General features: G+C 45.4%; 1 protein-coding gene across 1 annotated transcript in view; it reads left to right on the top strand.

Annotated features, from left to right (window-relative positions):
* The window catches only part of LOC115316186 (neprilysin-1-like), a 150,010-nt gene extending 146,099 nt beyond the window's left edge, over nucleotides 1-3,911 (top strand). Inside the window, exons 19-21 of the mRNA XM_040206966.1 lie at nucleotides 1,535-1,636; nucleotides 3,602-3,678; nucleotides 3,815-3,911. Coding sequence (XP_040062900.1) covers nucleotides 1,535-1,636; nucleotides 3,602-3,678; nucleotides 3,815-3,911 — 276 coding nt within the window. The remainder of the gene's footprint in view (nucleotides 1-1,534; nucleotides 1,637-3,601; nucleotides 3,679-3,814) is intronic.
* The last annotated feature ends 15,663 nt before the right edge of the window (nucleotides 3,912-19,574 follow it).

Below are 19,574 nucleotides of genomic sequence, written 5' to 3'. Positions count from 1 at the left end.
CGGAATTCTATTTTTTTATTGTCCACTTCACCACACGATTACTGTTTTATATCAGTAACCACATGTCGATTCTGCCACACCCGCCTTCCATGTGAACCGAATCTTGCCAAGCGCCCCCCACATGTAGTGCCATGCTGTACCTTTGAATGTCAAATAAATATATCTGAAAGCGGAGCGGTAGTTTTCGCCGCAGCGAGTGGAGTCAAAGGGAAGCTTGAGTGCGATCTGAATGTCGCCATGACGACAACGTTACTGGCGTTGCCCTTTCAGTTACGAAGAGTCACAAATTTTAACTCTAGCCTGCTGAAATTAAATACTTGAATACATCCTTACCTAGAAATTGTGATTGGGGGTATTTTTTAAGCACATTGCCTCCGCCAGGAGAATATTTGTGGCTGATGGTTAGTCTCAAGAACTGGCAATCATCGCGCCTAAGGTCATTGAAAGATATTCAACCAGTGAAGTACCCTTATTTTCGCCCTATCCTTAACACTTAATGACAAAAATTTCTACATGAATGGCTCTTGGAAGGGGTAGAGTTCCTGTGTAGGCTCCCGTAGGGAGCCAGAGTTGCGTGTTCATCTTCGTATGGGCGTCTTTCCTGCGCGGCATGTTGATCCTGCTCTTCACGTGACTGAATTCGACGAATAGCGGCGCCGGGCTCAAAAGCAGGGTGGCGTACACCGGGGCGCATCGTACATGTATTTTTTTGCACGGCTTTTGATGCTGCTCCTCTTGTGTTCAGATCTCGGTGAATGGCGGCGCGGGGGCACGTGTAAAACAGACGCGCAACTCTGGCTCCCCTAGGGACCCTAAACAGGAGCTTAAGGAAGGGGTGCCGCTGCTGCTAGGGGTGGAAGCTAGTACTACAAACTGCCCGCCATCCCGAAATTCGTTCAGGTTACTTTCGGTCCCCCCCTCCCAGAATTCGATGGTATTACCTCTGAAGAAATCATTTATATAGATGAAAATAGCTAATTAAACACCCATGTGCCGAAATCAACCCGCCTTTATCAATATAAGTGGGTTATCAGCCTTAGCAGTGTGCTGTTTGAAAATGTCATTGTAATGTTAAAGACATAATTATTATTCTGGTGGCAGAATACAACCAAAATAATCCGACAATTGTTGGGTAGCAGGCTCTTCAAGAGAAAAGCGGAGAGGGTAAGAAAACTGAATCAACTAGACATCTGACGAAAATGATCCCTAAAGAAGGGGAACAAGTGGGACAAAGGACAAGCACAAGTTTCCAAAGAGAACTAGGTGACTGGTGCGCGACCGAAAAAATCCCCCTGCTTATTTATATAGAAGAGGTACACTGCGTTTTTGTGGACGTGCTCGTTGATTCCTTCATGGGTGCTCACATAGTTGGTGCTTCTTCAATGAATATTATACTGTGAGTTGAGCGCTTATCTTGCCTACTGCTCCTCGCTTTTTAGAGAGTTGTGTACATTTCTCTTAAGAAATGCGAGAGTAAAATAAATGTGACATCATTTTTGTGTGCTCTAGACGAAACAGTTATTTGATTCCGCAGGCTCATCAGGAACTGTTGAGGCAGCAATCCAACACGCCGCAGCGTTTGCCGTGCGTGACTGAGTTTAATGCTGACCAGTTGTTTTTTATATCACTGGCATATGTGAGTATTTTCTTCATTAATATGTAATTAAGAACGAAAGCTTTCTTTTCATCACGGGTGCACGGGAGCGCATGTATTTTCCATGAAAGGGATATATCATGTTAAAAAACCACGAAGGTCAACCTCTGTAAAAGAAGTTGCGGGTTGAAAGTATTGGAAGAATCACCGAACTTCTAGTTAACTGAAAGGAGATTGCCGTTTGCTGCTATTGCCGTCCTTGACGAAGGTAACAACAGGTGCCTTAATATAAACACGAAAGAAGCACAAACGAAACTCTCGTGTGCATTCGGTTGCTCTTTATGAAAACCAAGGCGTTGTAAATTGTGAAGACTAAGTTGATATCGAGGCATGTCTTTTATGATTATCAAAGTGTGGGTGAACTGATTGGCGCACACTATTTTGTGTATTACACGGATGATGCGTGATTTTAGGTTTTTGCACGAAGTTAATAATGGTGTTGTTCATTGCACAGCGACACTGCTGAGCTTTGAATATTAACCTGTTGTTCAGAGGTCTAGTCTGGCACGCTCATTATTTTATTCATCCGGTTTACATAGCAGTGATCCCACCGCCCTACCTGCAACTGTTCATTTTTTTAAGCAACTCGGAATCCAACTCATATACGTTTTATATGGATATGTTAGGTTGCAAGCAAACAATTCTAAAGTAAATTGGTGTCTTCCTTTCATTCTGACTTGTAAGCCCATATTTCTGAGACGGGAATTCTTTTTATTATGACCTAAGGTGCACCACTAAAAGGGCGCATTGCTGTTTGTGCTGTATTTAAAATAGCACGAATGAAAATAAAGCAAATTATAATAAATAAAATGAGATGTCACCGCCGCACTCCGTAGGGATATCACTGACCTTCTATTGTCGCCGACCGATTAAGAAATTTAGAGATTGTGTTTTTTAAGCTGTGCGTGATTATAACCAGAAAGTCTTTTTTTTTAGAGAGGTATTGGTCATTCTCAGAGCTTCTGAATGTTTCCCTGTTTATTTCTTCTTAAAGAATACGCTTTACTTCATATCAAAAAGGAGGCTAAGGGCTTCTACGAGGGAGTTTTCAGTCGTGGCGGTCAAATCGGTTTACGCATGCGTTTTTGCTTTTATAACCACGCATTAAAATTAAGATTACAAGATTACAACTCAAGTTGTATTCGTTCAGGGCGCGGGCGCCTTTCATTCTGATCGTTATTATACCTACCATAATATCCACCTTTATGTGACTTGACAATTGGACCTTTAAATGTTAGTTGATGGTAGCGAAATGCGAAACAAAGAGCTACAGAACATTAACAAAATCTGCGTGTATTCATTGCTTGTGTCCGAAGACAACTCCCTCTACTGTAAATTCATTACACGAGTCGAGAAAACCGAACATTGCTTCGCATGTGGGCGTTGCAATAGCCAAATGTTACGTCTCGATGTGATAGGAGAGTGAAAAAGGAATTCTCACCTCTTCCGTCGATAAGGTATCTTTCCAGTTTAATAAATACAAGGTTCTTTTTCAGCCATTGGCGAATATGCCTTCTACTGCAAAACCTCCAGCGCGGCGGTGGGAGATCATGTGAATCGCCAATCTGTTTAAATATCAACAAAACCTTTTTTTTTTTTTTTTTACAAATAAATGAAAAACGTGTTTTATTCTTGAAGAATTCTTTATACTTGCTGAACGTTCATGATAAATCTCTACCTGTTCAATCTAGACGCGCAAGGGATTGAACACCAAATTCTTTTACATATTCGTGGTGTTAGAATGTATCAACCTTCAAATTCTGGAATATTCCGCACTTCTTTTCTCAGCTCTAGGGGGTTGCTGTTCGGACGTTAAAACATCCATCCCGCTCGTAGAAACATATCTGAATATAGCATTTCGAAGTGTCGGGAGTGTTCTTTGGCTTATTAAATGTGAATTTGAGTTATTACAGGTTGTCCTAAGTGTACTCATGTTTTGTTCTACAGAGTTTTTGTAAAAACGATCGGGCAGCAGAAATGAGGGATATTGTCGAGCGGGACAGTCACGCCCCTTCTAAAATAAGGTACATTCCTATCATCATAGCTTTCACAACATTTCTCGAGCTGAACTCAAGGAAATTTCCTTCAGTTAAAAGTTTTAAATTTCCTTAAGTATACATGTAAATCTTATAAGTCTTAAATATTTGCTACCTCTTTCAGGGTCAACCGGCAACTTGGCAATTCTCCCATTTTTTTGAAGACATTCAGCTGCAATTCTAGCAGTCGAATGAATATAACAAACAAATGCTACGTGTAATATGCACCAGTAATATTTGCATTTACTAGTAAAATAATTACACAATAAACATGTTCAAAATATGTGAGCGCTGATGATTCATACTTTAAAAACTGCGTGAGTTGCAAGTGACATGTTTAATCTACGTCGAAATGTAATATCTAAATATTTTCATGAGAAATGAAGACCAAAGGTACGATAACCAACATATAAAAAATGAGCATGCAAAAGCAATAATGAAACTAAAAAGAGCAGGTCAGTAACCCACACTTCTTTTAATGCTTTGCAAAACAAAGTCAAATATAATTCAGGAAATAGTAGGAAGGCAGGATGGGGACATTTATCCCGTTGAGCCATGCCCCGTTAGACCTTAGTCGGCAAGCTCGGCCTTTTTTAATTTAATGGAATTGTATTTTGTTAATGTCCAAATCCGAAAATAAATTAAAGCAAAAATCGGTGGCCGAGTGGGCCAGCGCACACCAGCACCTAGCACGTAAAGCGAAAGCTCGCGTGCAGAACTTTGGGATTCTGGGCTCCATCTCCATCTCTGCCCGTTCCGGTCTGGATGGGAATCGTACAGGCGTGTGGTCGTACATCACTACCAGAGTTGTAAAAGTTACTTCAAAAATGTACCCAAGATACAGGTACAGCTACTCATACGAACAGGTATCTAGGTACGTACCTAGGTACTGGCTTAAAAATGTACTTAGGTAACAGGTAAAGTTACTTCAAAGATACTTTCTTTATTTATTTTTTCCGAATTTGTCAGAATACATTGGAAATATCCTTTTATACTAAGAATACACACAAAAAATAGTTCAATAAATGTGCGTTATTGTCGTCAATGCGAGAAATAAGGGAAAGCGCATTCACATGAGCATTCCAGGACATGTTATCTTTCTCACTTAAGTGCTCTATTTGACTTGAGAATCCGAACCCCCTCAAAGTGTTTCTGACGTCTTCGATCGCAGTTTAGTAGCAATTGTTCCTCCTGCGCTAAAAACGCGCTCCACCGCCGCACTGCTGGGGAGCCGAGTGTTGAATTTTGATAACGCACTTTTCAGCAGCGGCATGTGCTTGAGAGTGGAGACACTCCATACTTCTTGTCGAAGCAAGTTCGGTGTACTGTACAACCTGCTCTTATGAAGCAGATAGGGACGATGTTTCGAAGGTAAAGAAGTGCCTGCAGTCCTCGTCGTCCCCTCTTTGTTTGATTGACGACGATTTTGTCATAGTTAATGCTGGCATAAGTTTGTTCTTTAGATAATCCCAGGCCGGCTTCAGTTACGCTTCGCTGTTTATCCACGCTACCCTAAATCTTGGATAGCACAAGGCAGATATTACCGAATGTTTTTGTTCTGTGGAACATAATTGGGATTTGGCGGTTTGATATGATAAATAAAAACGATTGGTGATTCCTGTGAAGCTGAAAAGGCGGACAGGTACCCACGAGACACTGATCGATAATGCAACTCGGTAGGGACGATTGAAACGATCATCCAAAGATTTTTTTGGATCCACAGTTGGAGGAACAGATCCAGAGCGGCTTCAGAGAGGTCCGATGTGAATGCGGGCTCTAAATGAGGTCATTCCGCACAAATATCACGAGAAAAGTCCACACGACGGGCATCGTACCGCTTTAGCTGACCGAGACGTCGAGGCGCTTGGGAACTTCCAGAGAGCGCCTCCGTAGCAAACCGTAAGTTAGACGTGGGGGTAACGGGGGCGGGGGGGGGGGGGGGGGGTGGAGGAGGGGGGAAGAAAATGCGCCACTCTTCCCAGATTCAGGGGCTTTTACAGAAACTACGCACATCTTTCACTTTATCGCCTCCTTAGTATAGCTGTCAGAGGAGTTTCAAACACGAAATGCAATCGATTTCGGTTTCAGATGAGGAAAGCAGGTCGCTATTTCCCCTAAAAGGAGTTCCGAAGGGACTCGATAAATTGGTGTCCGTAGAACGGCATCGCTAATCCACCGTTCGCTCAAATGAAGACAGCTATTCACTAAAGAGTTGTTCGATTAAACATCCTGGTCGGGGCTTTGTTCGCTAAAACGTAGTTCGATCAAGTCAGTGCCTCCCAGCTCTTGCCCCATTCAACGTTAATCATAATGAAAAATACACGGCGCAAAAGGAAAAAGGGAAGAGACACACCGGATAGAACAGAGCGCTGATTTGGAACTAGATACTTTAATAGCAGAAAAGGAGAAAGAAAAAATATTTTGGTCACCATAAATCGCGGGTGTAACCGGCAGTTTGATACTTTAGAACGATGTTAAGGATAAGAAAACAGGACGCGGGATGGTAAAAAAAAACGCGTTTTTCGTGTAGGGCTCGTCAAATTATGAGGCGCTAGAGAAATGCAGCATTCTGCGTTAAGTCCTTATTTTGAACTCTTTTTGTTCGCCTTCCGCCCAATATAAAAGCATGCGGGAGGTGCCTTAGAACGCACCTGGTATCGCTGCGCCGCAGCGTTCTTCCGCAACATAAAGTTCGTCTGCTTTCCTTGCCGTCACCATGGCAACGAACGCCGAATGAATGGAAGCACGCACGGTACAGCCGTGTGAAGCCACCAACAGCTTACGCCATTTTACGAACGCCGTCTGCTAGCCAAAGCCGAACGCGGTGTGTCCGATCAACCGCCTCCGCCAATGCGTCGCTGTCAAAGTCGACGAAGCTGAGACATTCCGACGGCGATTGAGCAAGCAACGGCACCGCGGGAAACTGCAACGGCGGCATTTATGGGGATCAAAGGCGCGAAATAAGCAAGAACAATTTCTATTTGAATCATAACACTCGATATCCAAGTTGGGGGCCACATACCTTTGCTGGGTCATTCCTGTGAACTTCTTACAGAGACACGAGGTGGCGCATTCAGGAAACAGCTCCGTTTGCAAAATATGGGGGCCCTAAAAAGGGCCGTTTAGACCGCTACCAGAACCTATAACTGACGTAACAAGCACTTGACAAGCGGTTGGCGCATAAGTCGTCTTTATGCATGCAGGCGGGCGACGGGCTCAGCGCAGCGGATCACTCGAAGTCACCGAGGCCGTCAGAATCCTCGCCCTGTCTACGTCGGGGCTCTAGATTTTGGCGGCCGCGGCGACGAACGACTGGAATCTATCAGTGTTTCCGTGCGCCTTCTCTCTTATTCAAAACATGAACTTTGCAAGGTGACAAGTGAAATGGTGGCTCTAGCGCCGTTCAGATGAAAGAAAGTTTTTGACGTGGGCCCAGGTGCCCTCCACCGTATTGATGTGCGCACCAGTGTTCGCGCCGACAAAGTGCAGCTTGTGGTTGACGGTGAGGTGCGTGAAGCGAGCGTCAACTGCAAGCTTGCGGTAGCCAGCCCAACAGTCAGTGATTACTCTTTCTCCAGGGTGGACCCACTCGGCTATTAGGCCTTGCAGAGTTTCAGCGTCACGGGTATCCACGGGAACAAGAAAGCAGCACCCGCTGCCACGCTTTACACTGCCGAAAACCCACTGGCCAGGCCTCAAGTACCCGCGATGGTACTTTCTCCGACCGAACATACTTTCTTCTAGGCCTAGAGTCACGCCTTCGTCACCAATCATGTCTGAATGCTTAAAGACGGCATTTACCACAACCTTCCGACAGAGGCTTGTCCAATCAGTTATTGTCTTACTGCGACATCAGCCTTCCGCTGAATGACGGCGCACGGTAGGTTCTGGCACCGCATCTAGAGCGGACTTGCAGCTTGTCATCGCAGCTTCGCATTCTGGACACGCACAAAAACCCAGGAGCCAGGAGCAGCCGCATGTGCTGAAGCAAATTAATTGCTTCAAGAGGGCCTTTCATGGCGTCATGAAGACGGCATAGGTTAGACGCCGTGGCACTGTGATGCTCGCCTCTGGAAGAATAAAGCGCCAATGGGAAACTGCGCGCTTCTTTGCATTTCTCATTTTTATTTGATCCGCCATTTTATACCTCGGGACACAATTCTAACAAACTCATTAGTTGATCGGTCGGACCACACCATTGCATGACAAAACAAACGCCAAGCGTATGTCCACAGACGGCATTGTCACAAAGAGGGAAGCAGTCCAACCCAAATTCAAAATGAAGTAACAAAGTGAATAAAAAGAAAAAAATAAGAACGGAGCCGTTGGATTTTCGGACGGTGTCTTCTTTGATGAGAGGAGGAGAAGCCGTGCTGCTCTGGCTGCTCGGAATGTTCTTTTTTTTTTTACCCTAGAGGGTGCCACAACCCTTTTTTTGAAGCTGATTTGTTAATTCAATAACAAACAACGCGTTGGAGTAGGTAGAGAGTCTTGGCGTCAGAATTCGACGTGGTAGAGAAGCAAAGGAAAAAATAACGAATGCACAATACATACCGTATTGCAATACCGTTATACTCCGCACTCGGGCAGGCCTCATGATGCCGCCGACGACCGTTAGGCTATTTATTTTATTTCTCTAGATTTTTTTATCGTGACGACTACTCTACCTCGCCTCGGAGTCGCCAGCGGAGATCCGGCAGTTTTTAAAAATTATTATTTTCGTTTGAAGGGCACCCTTACCATGCTGCTTCGTTCCTGACGTTTAGAAGTACACACATGCAGTAGAATCCAAGCTGATACCGGGGCGTCCGAAACGACGATGTACGATGATCTACACGCACAACACCTATACAGTTCGCTTGGTGACATCGGTCTATTAAAAGAATGATATATCTCAAAAATGAAGAAATCCTATGATTTATTTTAATTGGGTCCCATACTCTACATCTTATGACTTGAGAAGGCCGTGATGCCTTTATTGCTAAAACGTAAATCATAAACCCCTTTTGAAAAACCGAAGGACATGCACACGCCCCATTTCCCACTAGACCATACAAACATCTCATATAAAACATATATTTTAATTAAGTAGTTTTATTACTTTAGAATTGAAGTGGCTCAATACAATCTCACTTAACTTATACGCGTATTATACACAGAGAACAAATAAATCAAAGTCGGTGCGGTGGACGGATCTATTTAATTAAAATAACGCGTTAAAAATTTATTAGCCATCTGGAAGAAAACAATGTATTTTCTCTGCAACCTAACAAGCGTATGTTAGGAAATTATGACCAAACATCAACTTGACCTGTGCGCTGTCCATTGAGAAAAAAAATATAACCTGTCATGTGATTCTTTTGTATTATATCTTGGAAAAGGGTCATAAAAATGCGTATGTTTTTTTTTATTATGCTTTTGCTTATTACTTGCGCACAACCTCAGAAATTACGAAAGTCCCTCTTTTTCTTATTCCACTTAAAATAGCTGGCTAATCTCAGTCACCCCTATTGAAAATTCCATCAAGGTACGTAATTTGGGACACTGACTGCCAGTCACGTTCCATAACGTTCCTTGGTGGAACGTGACGGACCATCAGACGTCATCTGATGATCCATCAGATGACGTCTGACTGCCACTGCCAAGGGAATTTCATCAACAAGGGCAGCATTTATATAAGAGTAAAGCTATACGCACTCATAAATATCGCCAAATGCCTCAATGAAACAAAATGTTCGAGAAAAAAGAAAAAAAAAGCAGGACAACCGCGGATTCGAACCCGCGACCACTTGCCTACAATTCGCACACCTTAACCGCTATGCTATGAACCGCTTTTTTTTTTCTTTATATCCTTTAATTTCAGTTAGAGCAGTTACAATAAAGTCATTCATTCTACTCATTGGTTATAGGTGTTTCACTTTTACACAAAAGACACCCGCACTTTTTGTATACATGAAACATGCTACCATTGTCACCGGTATTGATATTTCCGCATACGCAAGTCGCTAGCGAGCACATAAAAACACCAGGAACGTTCCAAATAGAGTTCTATATTGTTATCTATCCTGGTAAACAGTAGTTGTAACTCGTTAAAGCATAAACAGCTGTTACAATTGCTTCATCTGGATGATGTTATCCAGGATTGGCGCCCACTCTGGGGCCCGCTCTGCGGGAGCATAAATGCCCTTAATCTGGGTGATAATTTCACTGAAATAAACATTTACAGACTGAGGGTTAATGTCTGCATGTCTCACTGCCATGCGTGATTTCCAAATACTAAAAAGCCCGATGTCCATAAAAAGGTCGTATGGAATCAAATCTTGTTTGTCGACAGGAAGGAAACGAATGGAGTGTGGCGTGATAGGCAAATCTTTTTTCAAAGTCCGCTTTAAGATGTCCCAAAACAAAATAGCATCCCAACAGTTAATGAAAACATGTTCTATACTCTCTGGCTGTTTACACAGCAAGCAGTCGACTGACCTCGGAACAAACATTCCTTTTTGTTGCATCCATACCTTCACGGGCAACGTGTTTGTGTGTAGCTTAAAAAAGAAAGTTTTCTGTGCGGGTGGAATATACATCTTTTTAACTCGACATAGCACATCTTGACCCGGACCAGCACTAAAGAGTGCCCTATAGAGCGGGACAGGGAATAGTGTGTCCAAAAGTGCTCTTGTAAGTTCCTTTCTGGTTACACCGGAGAGGTATTCTCGTGAAAACCGTGCGGATAAAAAGTAAAACGATTCGATTACTTCTTTTAGAAAACCTACGGTTGCCATAGGTTTCAAATTAACGGATGAGACCAGAAATGAAGGAAAGTGACATGCTAATTTTGTTTGTATCATTGTACGCACAAATGGTTGTTCCTGATCCCGTAGAAAGAAAAACCGTGACACAAGTTGTCTAACAAAGAGGTGTGGCAAGCCGATGCCACCAAGTGAAATGCGTCGAAAAAGGTTATCTCGTCTCATGGGCTCTGACCCGGACTTCCAAATAAACAAAGCACATAACCTGTGTATTTTTGGAACATTCATGCGGGCACAATGTAGTACTTGCAGCACATACATTATATTCGCAATCAGAAAAATGTTACAAGCCGTTGCTCTTGCAAAGATGGACATATCACGAGAAGGCCATCGGGACACACGCTTTTTTAAATCTCTAGTAACATCAGACCAGTAAGACGAGCTGTTGCGAAATTGATGAAGTGGTACACCGAGATATTTACAAGGTTCCTCACTCCACTCGATGCCTTCATATTCTGTGGGCTTCGTCGCCCATGGACCATGCCAACACCCAGTGCATTTTCTCCAGTTCACTGCAGCTCCAGTTTCTTTGCAAAAGTTTTTCGTTAAAGCAACTGCTTCAGTCACACTTTTTTTGTCGGAACAAAATATAGCAATGTCATCAGCGTACGCTAGGACTTTAATTTCTACAGAGTTTAACTTGTAACCTCGGATGTTCCCACTTTTAATGATGCTCAAACAAAAAGGTTCCAAATAGAGGGCAAATAATAATGGTGAGAGTGGGCATCCTTGTCGGACAGAAGACAACATTGGGATACGTGTAGTGAGTTTATGGTTTACAATAAGCTTCGTTGAGCATCTTCTATAGGCCATTCTGACTCCATCAAAAATTACTTTTCCCACTCCGACGTATGTCAACACTTGCCAAAGAAAGTCGTGATTAACTCTATCAAATGCTTTTTCGAGATCTATCTGTAGCATGGCAACCTGTTCCATTTCATCTGAGCAGCATTCCAAAACACTTCTTGCAATATGAATATTTGACTGAATTGTTCTTCCTTTTATGCCACACGTTTGGTGTTCCCCGACAATTTGGCAAATTACATGTTGAAGCCTCCTCGTTAGAATTTTCGTGAATATCTTATAATCCGTATTACATAGTGTGATTGGCCGATAGTTGGTAACACAGCGTAGTTTTACAGAGTCTTCCGAGTTGGGAATCAGAATGGTGTGTGTTTTTAAAAAGGACGGAGGAAGCTCTTTCAGGGCGTATGCCTCGCGTAATACGTCAAGGAGTACAGTGCAACTACGGGTTTTGAATGTTTTGTAGAATTCCGACGTAATTCCATCAGGTCCTGGCGCCTTGTGACTGGGTAGTTCGTCAACAGCTTTTTGTACTTCTCCTAGCGTGATTGGTTCTTCAAGTCATTCCGTTATATCGTTTTGCAATTGGGGCACATGCATCAACAAATTAATCACACCCATCGAGCTCGTATGTGGTGTCTTTTTCCCAAAAAGCTCAGTATAGTAATGAACAAAGGCCTTTTCAATGCTGCTGGAATCAGTCTTGATCTGACTGTTATATTCAATTTCATAAATATCCTTTGCTAGTGCATACTTTTTTTCGGAAGCCAAAGATCGTTTGGTAGGTTGCTCCCCAAAAAGAAACTTGTTATTTCGAGAACGTGCAACCGCGCCTTCGTAGCGCTCTTTGTGCAAATGTTCTATCTCCGACTTCACGAACTGGATGTCCTTTAACCCATGGCCGGGGTTCTCACATTCCGTCTCGTGAAGTATGCGTAAGTCTCGATTCAGTTGCCTCTCTCTAGCAGTTGCTTTAAGTTTTATACTGCTTGATCTTTCAATTGCCACTTGCTTAAGCTCCTCCTTAAAGTACTCCCATCTTGTCTGTAAAGAGAGGTCATTTGCTTCAGTATATTTTTCGAATAGTGCATTTACGCTGGAAACAAACTGCTCATCTTTTAGAAGCTTGGCATTGAGCTTCCAGAGTTTCCAAGCAAAATTATTTGTTTTACGGGCTCTGCTCCCAAATGTTGCAGTTACTAAGCAATGGTCGGTGAAATGAACAGACTTCACTTCGTACTTTTGAAGATTACTTATTAAATCAAATGACACGTAAATTCTATCAAGACGCGAATGTGTGGATGCCTGGAAATGCGTGTACTGTAGCTGTCCTCTCTGTGCATTAATTCCCGCTGCGTCTATCATGTCGTACTCATCTATTATCTCGCTTAACAGGTTCGCGCTACTGTCATTGACATTTATTGGCGTTGACCTTGTGGGGACCCTCTCCCTGGCTCCTCCGCTCTCCATGACCTTGCCGCTCCCTGCCGCCGCACTGTCGGGCGCTCCTTCGTTCCCCGTGACCTTCCCGTTTCCTGTCGCCGTCCTGTCGCGGAACGTCCGAGCTCTCCGGGAGGAACGGGGCAAGCGCCCCCTCACCCAGCGCTGACGTCGGATGGTCGGCTCGCAGCAGGTTCCCGATTGGACGGTCGGCGGGACAAGGACTTGGGAGGGTCTTAACAGGGGAACGGAGACAAAGGAAGAAGGCTTGGGCTGCCGACTTCACAAGGGACCGGTAATGGAGTCGAGCTCGGACGGCGCTGGACGCTGGCGCAGGGAGTGCGGGCACTACGTCGAGTAGCGGACTCGACAAGCGGACCGGACAGCGACCCTGGACGACGACGTCCCCATGACGCGGTGTGGACGACCAGCGCTGGGACTCGGAGAAGCTGCTGTGGCAGCGGACTCTCCCCCGGCCTCGCCGTTGACCGTCCCCCGATCCCGAAACCCCCCCAGGCAATGAGTGAGTGAATAAACCCTTTTGCCGAGAGCGAAGTATTGAAGTGTCATATTCATCCGCAGACAGGGTCTGTGGGAATCGGAGTTAGAAGATGCCCGCATAAACTGGCGCCGCAACGTGGGGCATGATTTTTGATCAGGCAGGCATTCCGATTCCTAACCTGTTTCCGGTTGAATTGGGGCACTGTTTCGCGCTCTTTTTGGGGGTCATCTTTGTCGCGGGAGCGCCGCACGAAGTTTCGTTGCGGGAGCGCCGCACAGAGGTCCTGACATTATCGCCTGTCTGACTAGGAGGCGCGGATTTTGACCGCTGTTTTAAGGGATTAACCCTTTTCCCCAGCCTGTCAGTAATTCGCCTATCCCCCGTTACGAGAAGCGCTTTGAGTGTCAGCTGTTCAGCGCACCGTTGGATGCGGGCGGGTTGATCCTGCTACGCAAAAGCGCTGTGTGCGTCGAAATTACCGCACCCCTCGAGGCATGTAGCGTCAAGCGTCCCCCCACCTACGCCTCCGGCCTTCCACGTCTGCTGGGAAAGATGCCGGCTCACGGTTTGGGAGACGTGACGCGCCTAACCGCCTTTGTTCGCGTATCGATGTAATGGTTTGTAACGCTTGTTACTGATCGGACGCGTTAAAGAGGCATCGCTCCGGGTGGAGAACGCACCCATTGCGGATGGCGGTTGCATGGACTGTGTTTGGAAATTATTCCCGCATTGCATTTTGTCCGGGAGGAGACTAGCGTCTCGGTTTGATCCCATGCTAGCTCCCAGTTGGCCTTGCTTGAGCTGTCGGCGCGGTTTTGAGCGTCGTTAGTTGACAGCGTTTTAAGGTACGGATGCGCTCTTGCGGTTCCGACCAAGATCGCTTTGAACGAGTACCTTCTGGCCAGAGGCTGCATTTAGGGGCTGAGCCCACTAAATCGTGCCGGATACGCGATGTCTGGTGCGCAGATATTGGAATCGAGAAAGCCACAGAGTTTCCGTTTTCACTTTATCAGTGGTTGTGCGTGTGTAATGCTCCGTGGAGTCCAGACTGACGCGATGGGCATGACCCGTGCGTTTCTGGTTGTAGAGTCGTGAGGCTGATTCCGTTTAATTGTGCGCACAGTTGGTTCCGGATCCTCACACCGCCATATTGATGGTTGAGCCTCGCGGCGGGAGTCACTCTTTCATTTCGTTTTCTCCGCCTCCGGAGGAGCGGCGGCTAGCGCGCGCTTTGCGCTGCCGCCGGATACGGTTCTCAGCCGTGTTTTGGTTCGCGTTGGGACGCGAGGGCGTAGAGAGCGTAATTGGTCGTGCAAAGACCTGGGCTGGAGTGAAATTATAGATTTAGGGGAGAAAAGACAGCTGGTGGGAAAAGAGCTGTGCTCGTGCAGTGGAGAGCTGCACGAGGGGAGTGGCGGTCTTGCGATGATGTGACGAGTGGTTCAGAGTTTTATCCTGTACAGATGCGCGGTTGGCCCGGGAAAACGTACGGTTCACGTCGGCAGGTACGTGCCCGGGAAGCCTAGAAATTATGGCAGCGGCATGGCCGTCGGCGGCCTATAACTGTTGTGCGTTGGGTCAGCCCGTCGCTGTACAAACTGCAGCCTTTGCATGAATGGGTAGCGGGTGTTGGAATGCGGCGGTAAATGCTGTAGACACTTCGACGCTGCGGAAACTGTTTATGCAGAGCAAATATAGTTTATTAGCTCGTCCATTTCCAAGACCGGCCGGTTAGATTATTTGGCATTTCGGTATCGCGCTCATTGCGCGGAAGTTGAGAGGTGCGCGTGTGGGGTACAGAGCTGGCAGTAATGTAATTACTGTAATGAAATTACTGTAATTTAATTACTTGTTCCAGTAATTAGTAATGTAATTCATTACTTTTTGTAGCAGGTAATTTAGTAATGTAATGAATTACTCCAGCGACGGTAATTTTAATTAAATTACCTAATTTCTTTTTCGCACCAGGCATATTTTTTGTCCACAATACACAAGAGCGCTTTTCTTTTTATTTTACATTTTCTTTTCCCTCTACACCTTTCCAAAAAACGCTCTTCGGCCGCCGCTATGTTGCTGATGCTAATGCGGCTGGTGTGACACTCGCGCCCACTATTAGCTAGGCATTTTCTGCCACTCTCTTGAACTGTGAAAACCCGCTCAGCGCGATTCTCTACCTATGTTTTGCGGTTTTGCATTCGATGTTTTCTGGCCCCTCATAAAAGTTTCCGCTTACTTTTTCTGATGCATGCTGCGTACCCTCTCTGTGTTATCTTCCACTGTGAGAAATAGAGCTGGTAAGTGCCTGCCATTCGAGCTTTTCTGCTCGACATTCTCGGGAAACGAAGGAGGGGAAGTAGGTCGAACTAAGGCCCCTGGTGGAACGGCCTCGACGCGATTTTGCGAACAATGACAATTGTTCTCCCCCCACCCAGAGATAATCCGCGTAGGGTCCTCAGTCATCTCCAAAAATAGTTGTCCGGGTTGGGGTGGGAAACGGATCAATCGCGTGCGTTCCTCTGTCCATCGGTAAACATGCAACAGAGAGTTCTAGCTGTGTGCCATGAACTGTGTAAATAATGTAAATAAAGTTATCTGTAAGAGAAAGTTATCAATAGCTCCTTTATATTTAAATGTATACAAAAGTAATGCGAAAGTAATGTCATTACTTTTAAAAGTAATTTGTAATGGTAATTAATTACTTTCTGGCTGTGGTAATTTGTAATGTAATTTAATTACATTTCAGCAATTTTCAGCAAGGTAATTAGTAATGTAATTTAATTACAAAATATGAGTAATTTGGCCATCTCTGGCACTGGGGTACTTACATTGGTTCGAACCCTGCCTGCCCTCACAGTCGCAAGAAGACTTTTCAGTCATGCGGCGTGTTGACTTGGCTGGGGGCGAGCTTTGTGCGTAACCTACTGCGTTTGTATGTGGACACGTTGCTCGATTCGAGAACGTCGAAGAGTCGCGAGACGCGTTGACGGCGTACCTTTATTGCTCGATCCCGGCCGGCCTTGACATCAGCTGGAAGACTTTTTAGTTATGCGGTGTCGGGGTTTGGCCGGAGGAGAACTCTAACGTGCGTCGATGCGTTTATCGCGGTTGTCGAGCCCGTGCGGGGTTCGGTGCGGACCGCCGTTACGCGCTCGTCGCTCCTGTTGGGTGGTCGCCTCCGAGCAGTGAAGCGGTAACGTCTGGTACATGCCCAAACGTTACGGACATAGCCGTGTAAATAGGCTGTCCAATGAGATCTGCTGTTCGCACGATCCAGGTACTGTTCCCTTTGTACGGGTGTAAGTGGCCGGTACCACGGAACAACGGCCTCTCAGTAAGGTGATTACCCCTTCTGATGAAGGCGTGCTGCGTAGCTTGGCTGTAGCGTGTTTGTAGCTCGGGTAGCGTGAACGCCGAGTGCATGAGTGCCCGTCATGGGTTGTTGGCAGCGTGTTTTTTCGAGTCGCACCTCGCGAACGGGATTGGATTTGTGACCATTTCTGTTTTACGGAAGGTTATTCCTAGTTTTTGAGGTTTTGTGCGTTCTTCGCGAGTGTGTTGGAGATTAATATTGTTGTCAGATGTGTGCGGTTCTGACGCTCTGGTAGATTGCTTACTGTTTTAAAAGAATGCGGTTGAGTTTGATAGGAGCAAATGTTGTATAGTGGGCGTATGTACGATTTGAGTATACAATGAGTGCTCATACTTTTTAGTTAAGGAATGGTTTTCCTCTTATGTACCTCTTGAACGTGTAGCTTGACGTTCTTGATGATTGCCTGCCCGTTAGTATTGAAATGAAAAGTTTTGTTTTTATTTCGTGGCATGTCCAACGATCTAAAGATTTTGGTTTCGTCGCGCTGTCTGATATAGCGTGCCGCTATTCGTTTTTGCGCGATTCGCTGTCTGTAACATTAGGGACGGAAGCGAACTTTAAGTGCCGGCGTGTTGTGTGTGCCTGAGTGCCCGTCCGTGTTGTGAGCTGTGGTGCTCCGGACCAGTTCGTGGACCGTGCTCCGTCGGTCACGAGCTTCCCAGTGAATCAACGTTCACCGCTGACCTGCTTGGTTTGATGCCATCATCATCATCGAGGGTGCTCGTCGTCATCGGTGACACTCAGCTGAACGAGCTCCCTGCCAAGGGTCCTGGGGACCACGCAACCTCAGGCCCCCCGGGGTCCGAGCCTTGAGGGAGGGGAGGTGTGGGGACCCTCTCCCTGGCTCCTCCGCTCTTCGTGACCTTGCCGCTCCCTGCCGCCGCACTGTCGGGCGCTCCTTCGTTCCCCGTGACCTTCCCGTTTCCTGTCGCCGTCCTGTCGCGGAACGTCCGAGCTCTCCGGCAGGAGCGGGGCAAGCGCCCCCTTCCACTTCGTTCTTGACCTGTCACCGACTGTAGTCACTGTGTTTGAGTGACTCTCACCGGCGTCCTTGCTAACCCTAACCGAGCGAACTGTGATTTCGATACGCGCCGCCTAAGTAGGAGCAGTTTTAGACACTGCTGGTGGCTAAATTCTCATACTTTCCCGCTGTATTTTGTGTTCTATTGTGTATCTTTTTTTTTTTTTTCGGGGACATTGAGAAAGCGTTGCACCACATTTCAAAAAGCAAATATGAAACGAAGAAAACTGTAAATTATTTTTGGGGGTGCTCACGCGACAGAGCGAATGCGACTGGAATGTATAGTAGTCGTTTTTTTTTGTTTTTGATTTTTTTGTTTTTACGATACGTTTTGACAGCGCCGCCCGATTGACGCGGGTCAAACGACAAAGTGCTTAGCTGTCGAAAATAATTTACAACAGAAGATAGCCGAAAGGCATGCATTTTTCAAGCTCATAAATGACGCGTTTACCAATGAACAGGACACGGACATATAATTTAGCAAGTGTTAACGTTAGAACAATATATTGTACTTACCACACAATGCAGCGTTATCTGATAAAACATTAGTTGAGATATATCTCAAATAACACAATCACAGTCAACGACAGTCACATCTGACGATCGGACGAAATTCAAGATGACTTCGTTTTGGGGCACGTTTTGGGGCAGAGCGTACTTTTTTCACACCAGCACCAAGGCCAAAGATCGGGTGCGACTCACTTTGTCCCCATGCCGAACAACTATTTTTGGCTAAGACTCAGAAGGACTCTACGCGGATTATCTCTGGGGAGGGGGGAGAACAGTAGAATTGATTGCAAAATTGCGTCGAGGGTCACTTGACGTTCTTCCCCTTCTTCGTTTCACGCGAATGCCAAGCAGAAACGCTTAAATGGCAGGCAGATAGCAGCCCTATTTCTCACAGTGGAAGGTAGCACAGAAAGGGTACGCAGCATGCATCAGAAAAATTAAATGCGAACTTTCAAGAGGTGCCAGGAAATGTGGAATGCAAAAACCGCAATACATAAATAGAGGAAACGAAAAGAAGGGACCGAAAGATACACAGGGACACAAACGAAGGAAAACAGGACAAGGCGCACTCTCAACTAAAGTTTAATGAAATTTCACACGTAATATTTCCACCAACAACATTGCTAACCTTATCTGCTCAGCCCGCGTTTCAAAAATTCAAACTCATAAGTAGAGGAAGATAGGGACGTGTCGCTTTTACATTTCTTCTCGCTGGTTCTAATTTCAAATGCCTCATGTAATTCTCGCGACACTTTATCTTTGTATATAGCCAAAGTCTTCTGGCTATATAACGTGTGAGTTTTCAATAAACTTCAGTTGATAGTGCGCCTTGCCCTCTTTTCCTTCGTCTGTGTCCCGGTGTTTTTTCGGTGCTGTTCTTCGTTTGCAATTAACTAACTGGCCCAAACCTCCACTTTACTGCATAAGTAGAGAATCGCGCTGAGCGGGTTTTCACAGTCCAAAAGAGTGGCAGAAAAGTTTCAGCTGGTGGGGGCGCGAGAGTCGCACCAGCCGTATCAGCATCAGCAACATGGCTTTGGCCAAAGAGCGTTTTTCTATCGGTTTTGGTGACCGGTCATACAAAAAATCGTGTTTTTTTTTCGTCTTTTTTTCCTTTCCTGGTGTTTTCTGTTTTGTTGAACTTGCTCTCTTTATGCTGCTGAATGGTCTGCTCGTATTGCTTCAGTTACTGTATTATGTGCATATTTTTAAATAGTAACGAGTAGTTAAAGTAATCCGATATCGGTATTTTGTAACTAAATTACATTGCAAATTACTTCGGAAAAAAGTAACGTGGCAAATACAAGATTACCTAAAAAAGTAACAGATAACAGGTAATTCATTACTTGTAACGGATTACCTCTCAAGTCCTTATACGGGTGGCCCAAGGTGGATTAACATGTTGTAATGAGGCATCCGTCGACTCTCAAC

This window comes from Ixodes scapularis, unplaced genomic scaffold (genome assembly GCF_016920785.2).
Source record: "Ixodes scapularis isolate PalLabHiFi unplaced genomic scaffold, ASM1692078v2 PGA_scaffold1__304_contigs__length_218370807, whole genome shotgun sequence".
Taxonomy (NCBI): domain Eukaryota; kingdom Metazoa; phylum Arthropoda; class Arachnida; order Ixodida; family Ixodidae; genus Ixodes; species Ixodes scapularis.
The sequence above is the reverse complement of the archived record's forward strand: the minus strand, read 5'-3'. Positions and strand labels throughout refer to the sequence as shown.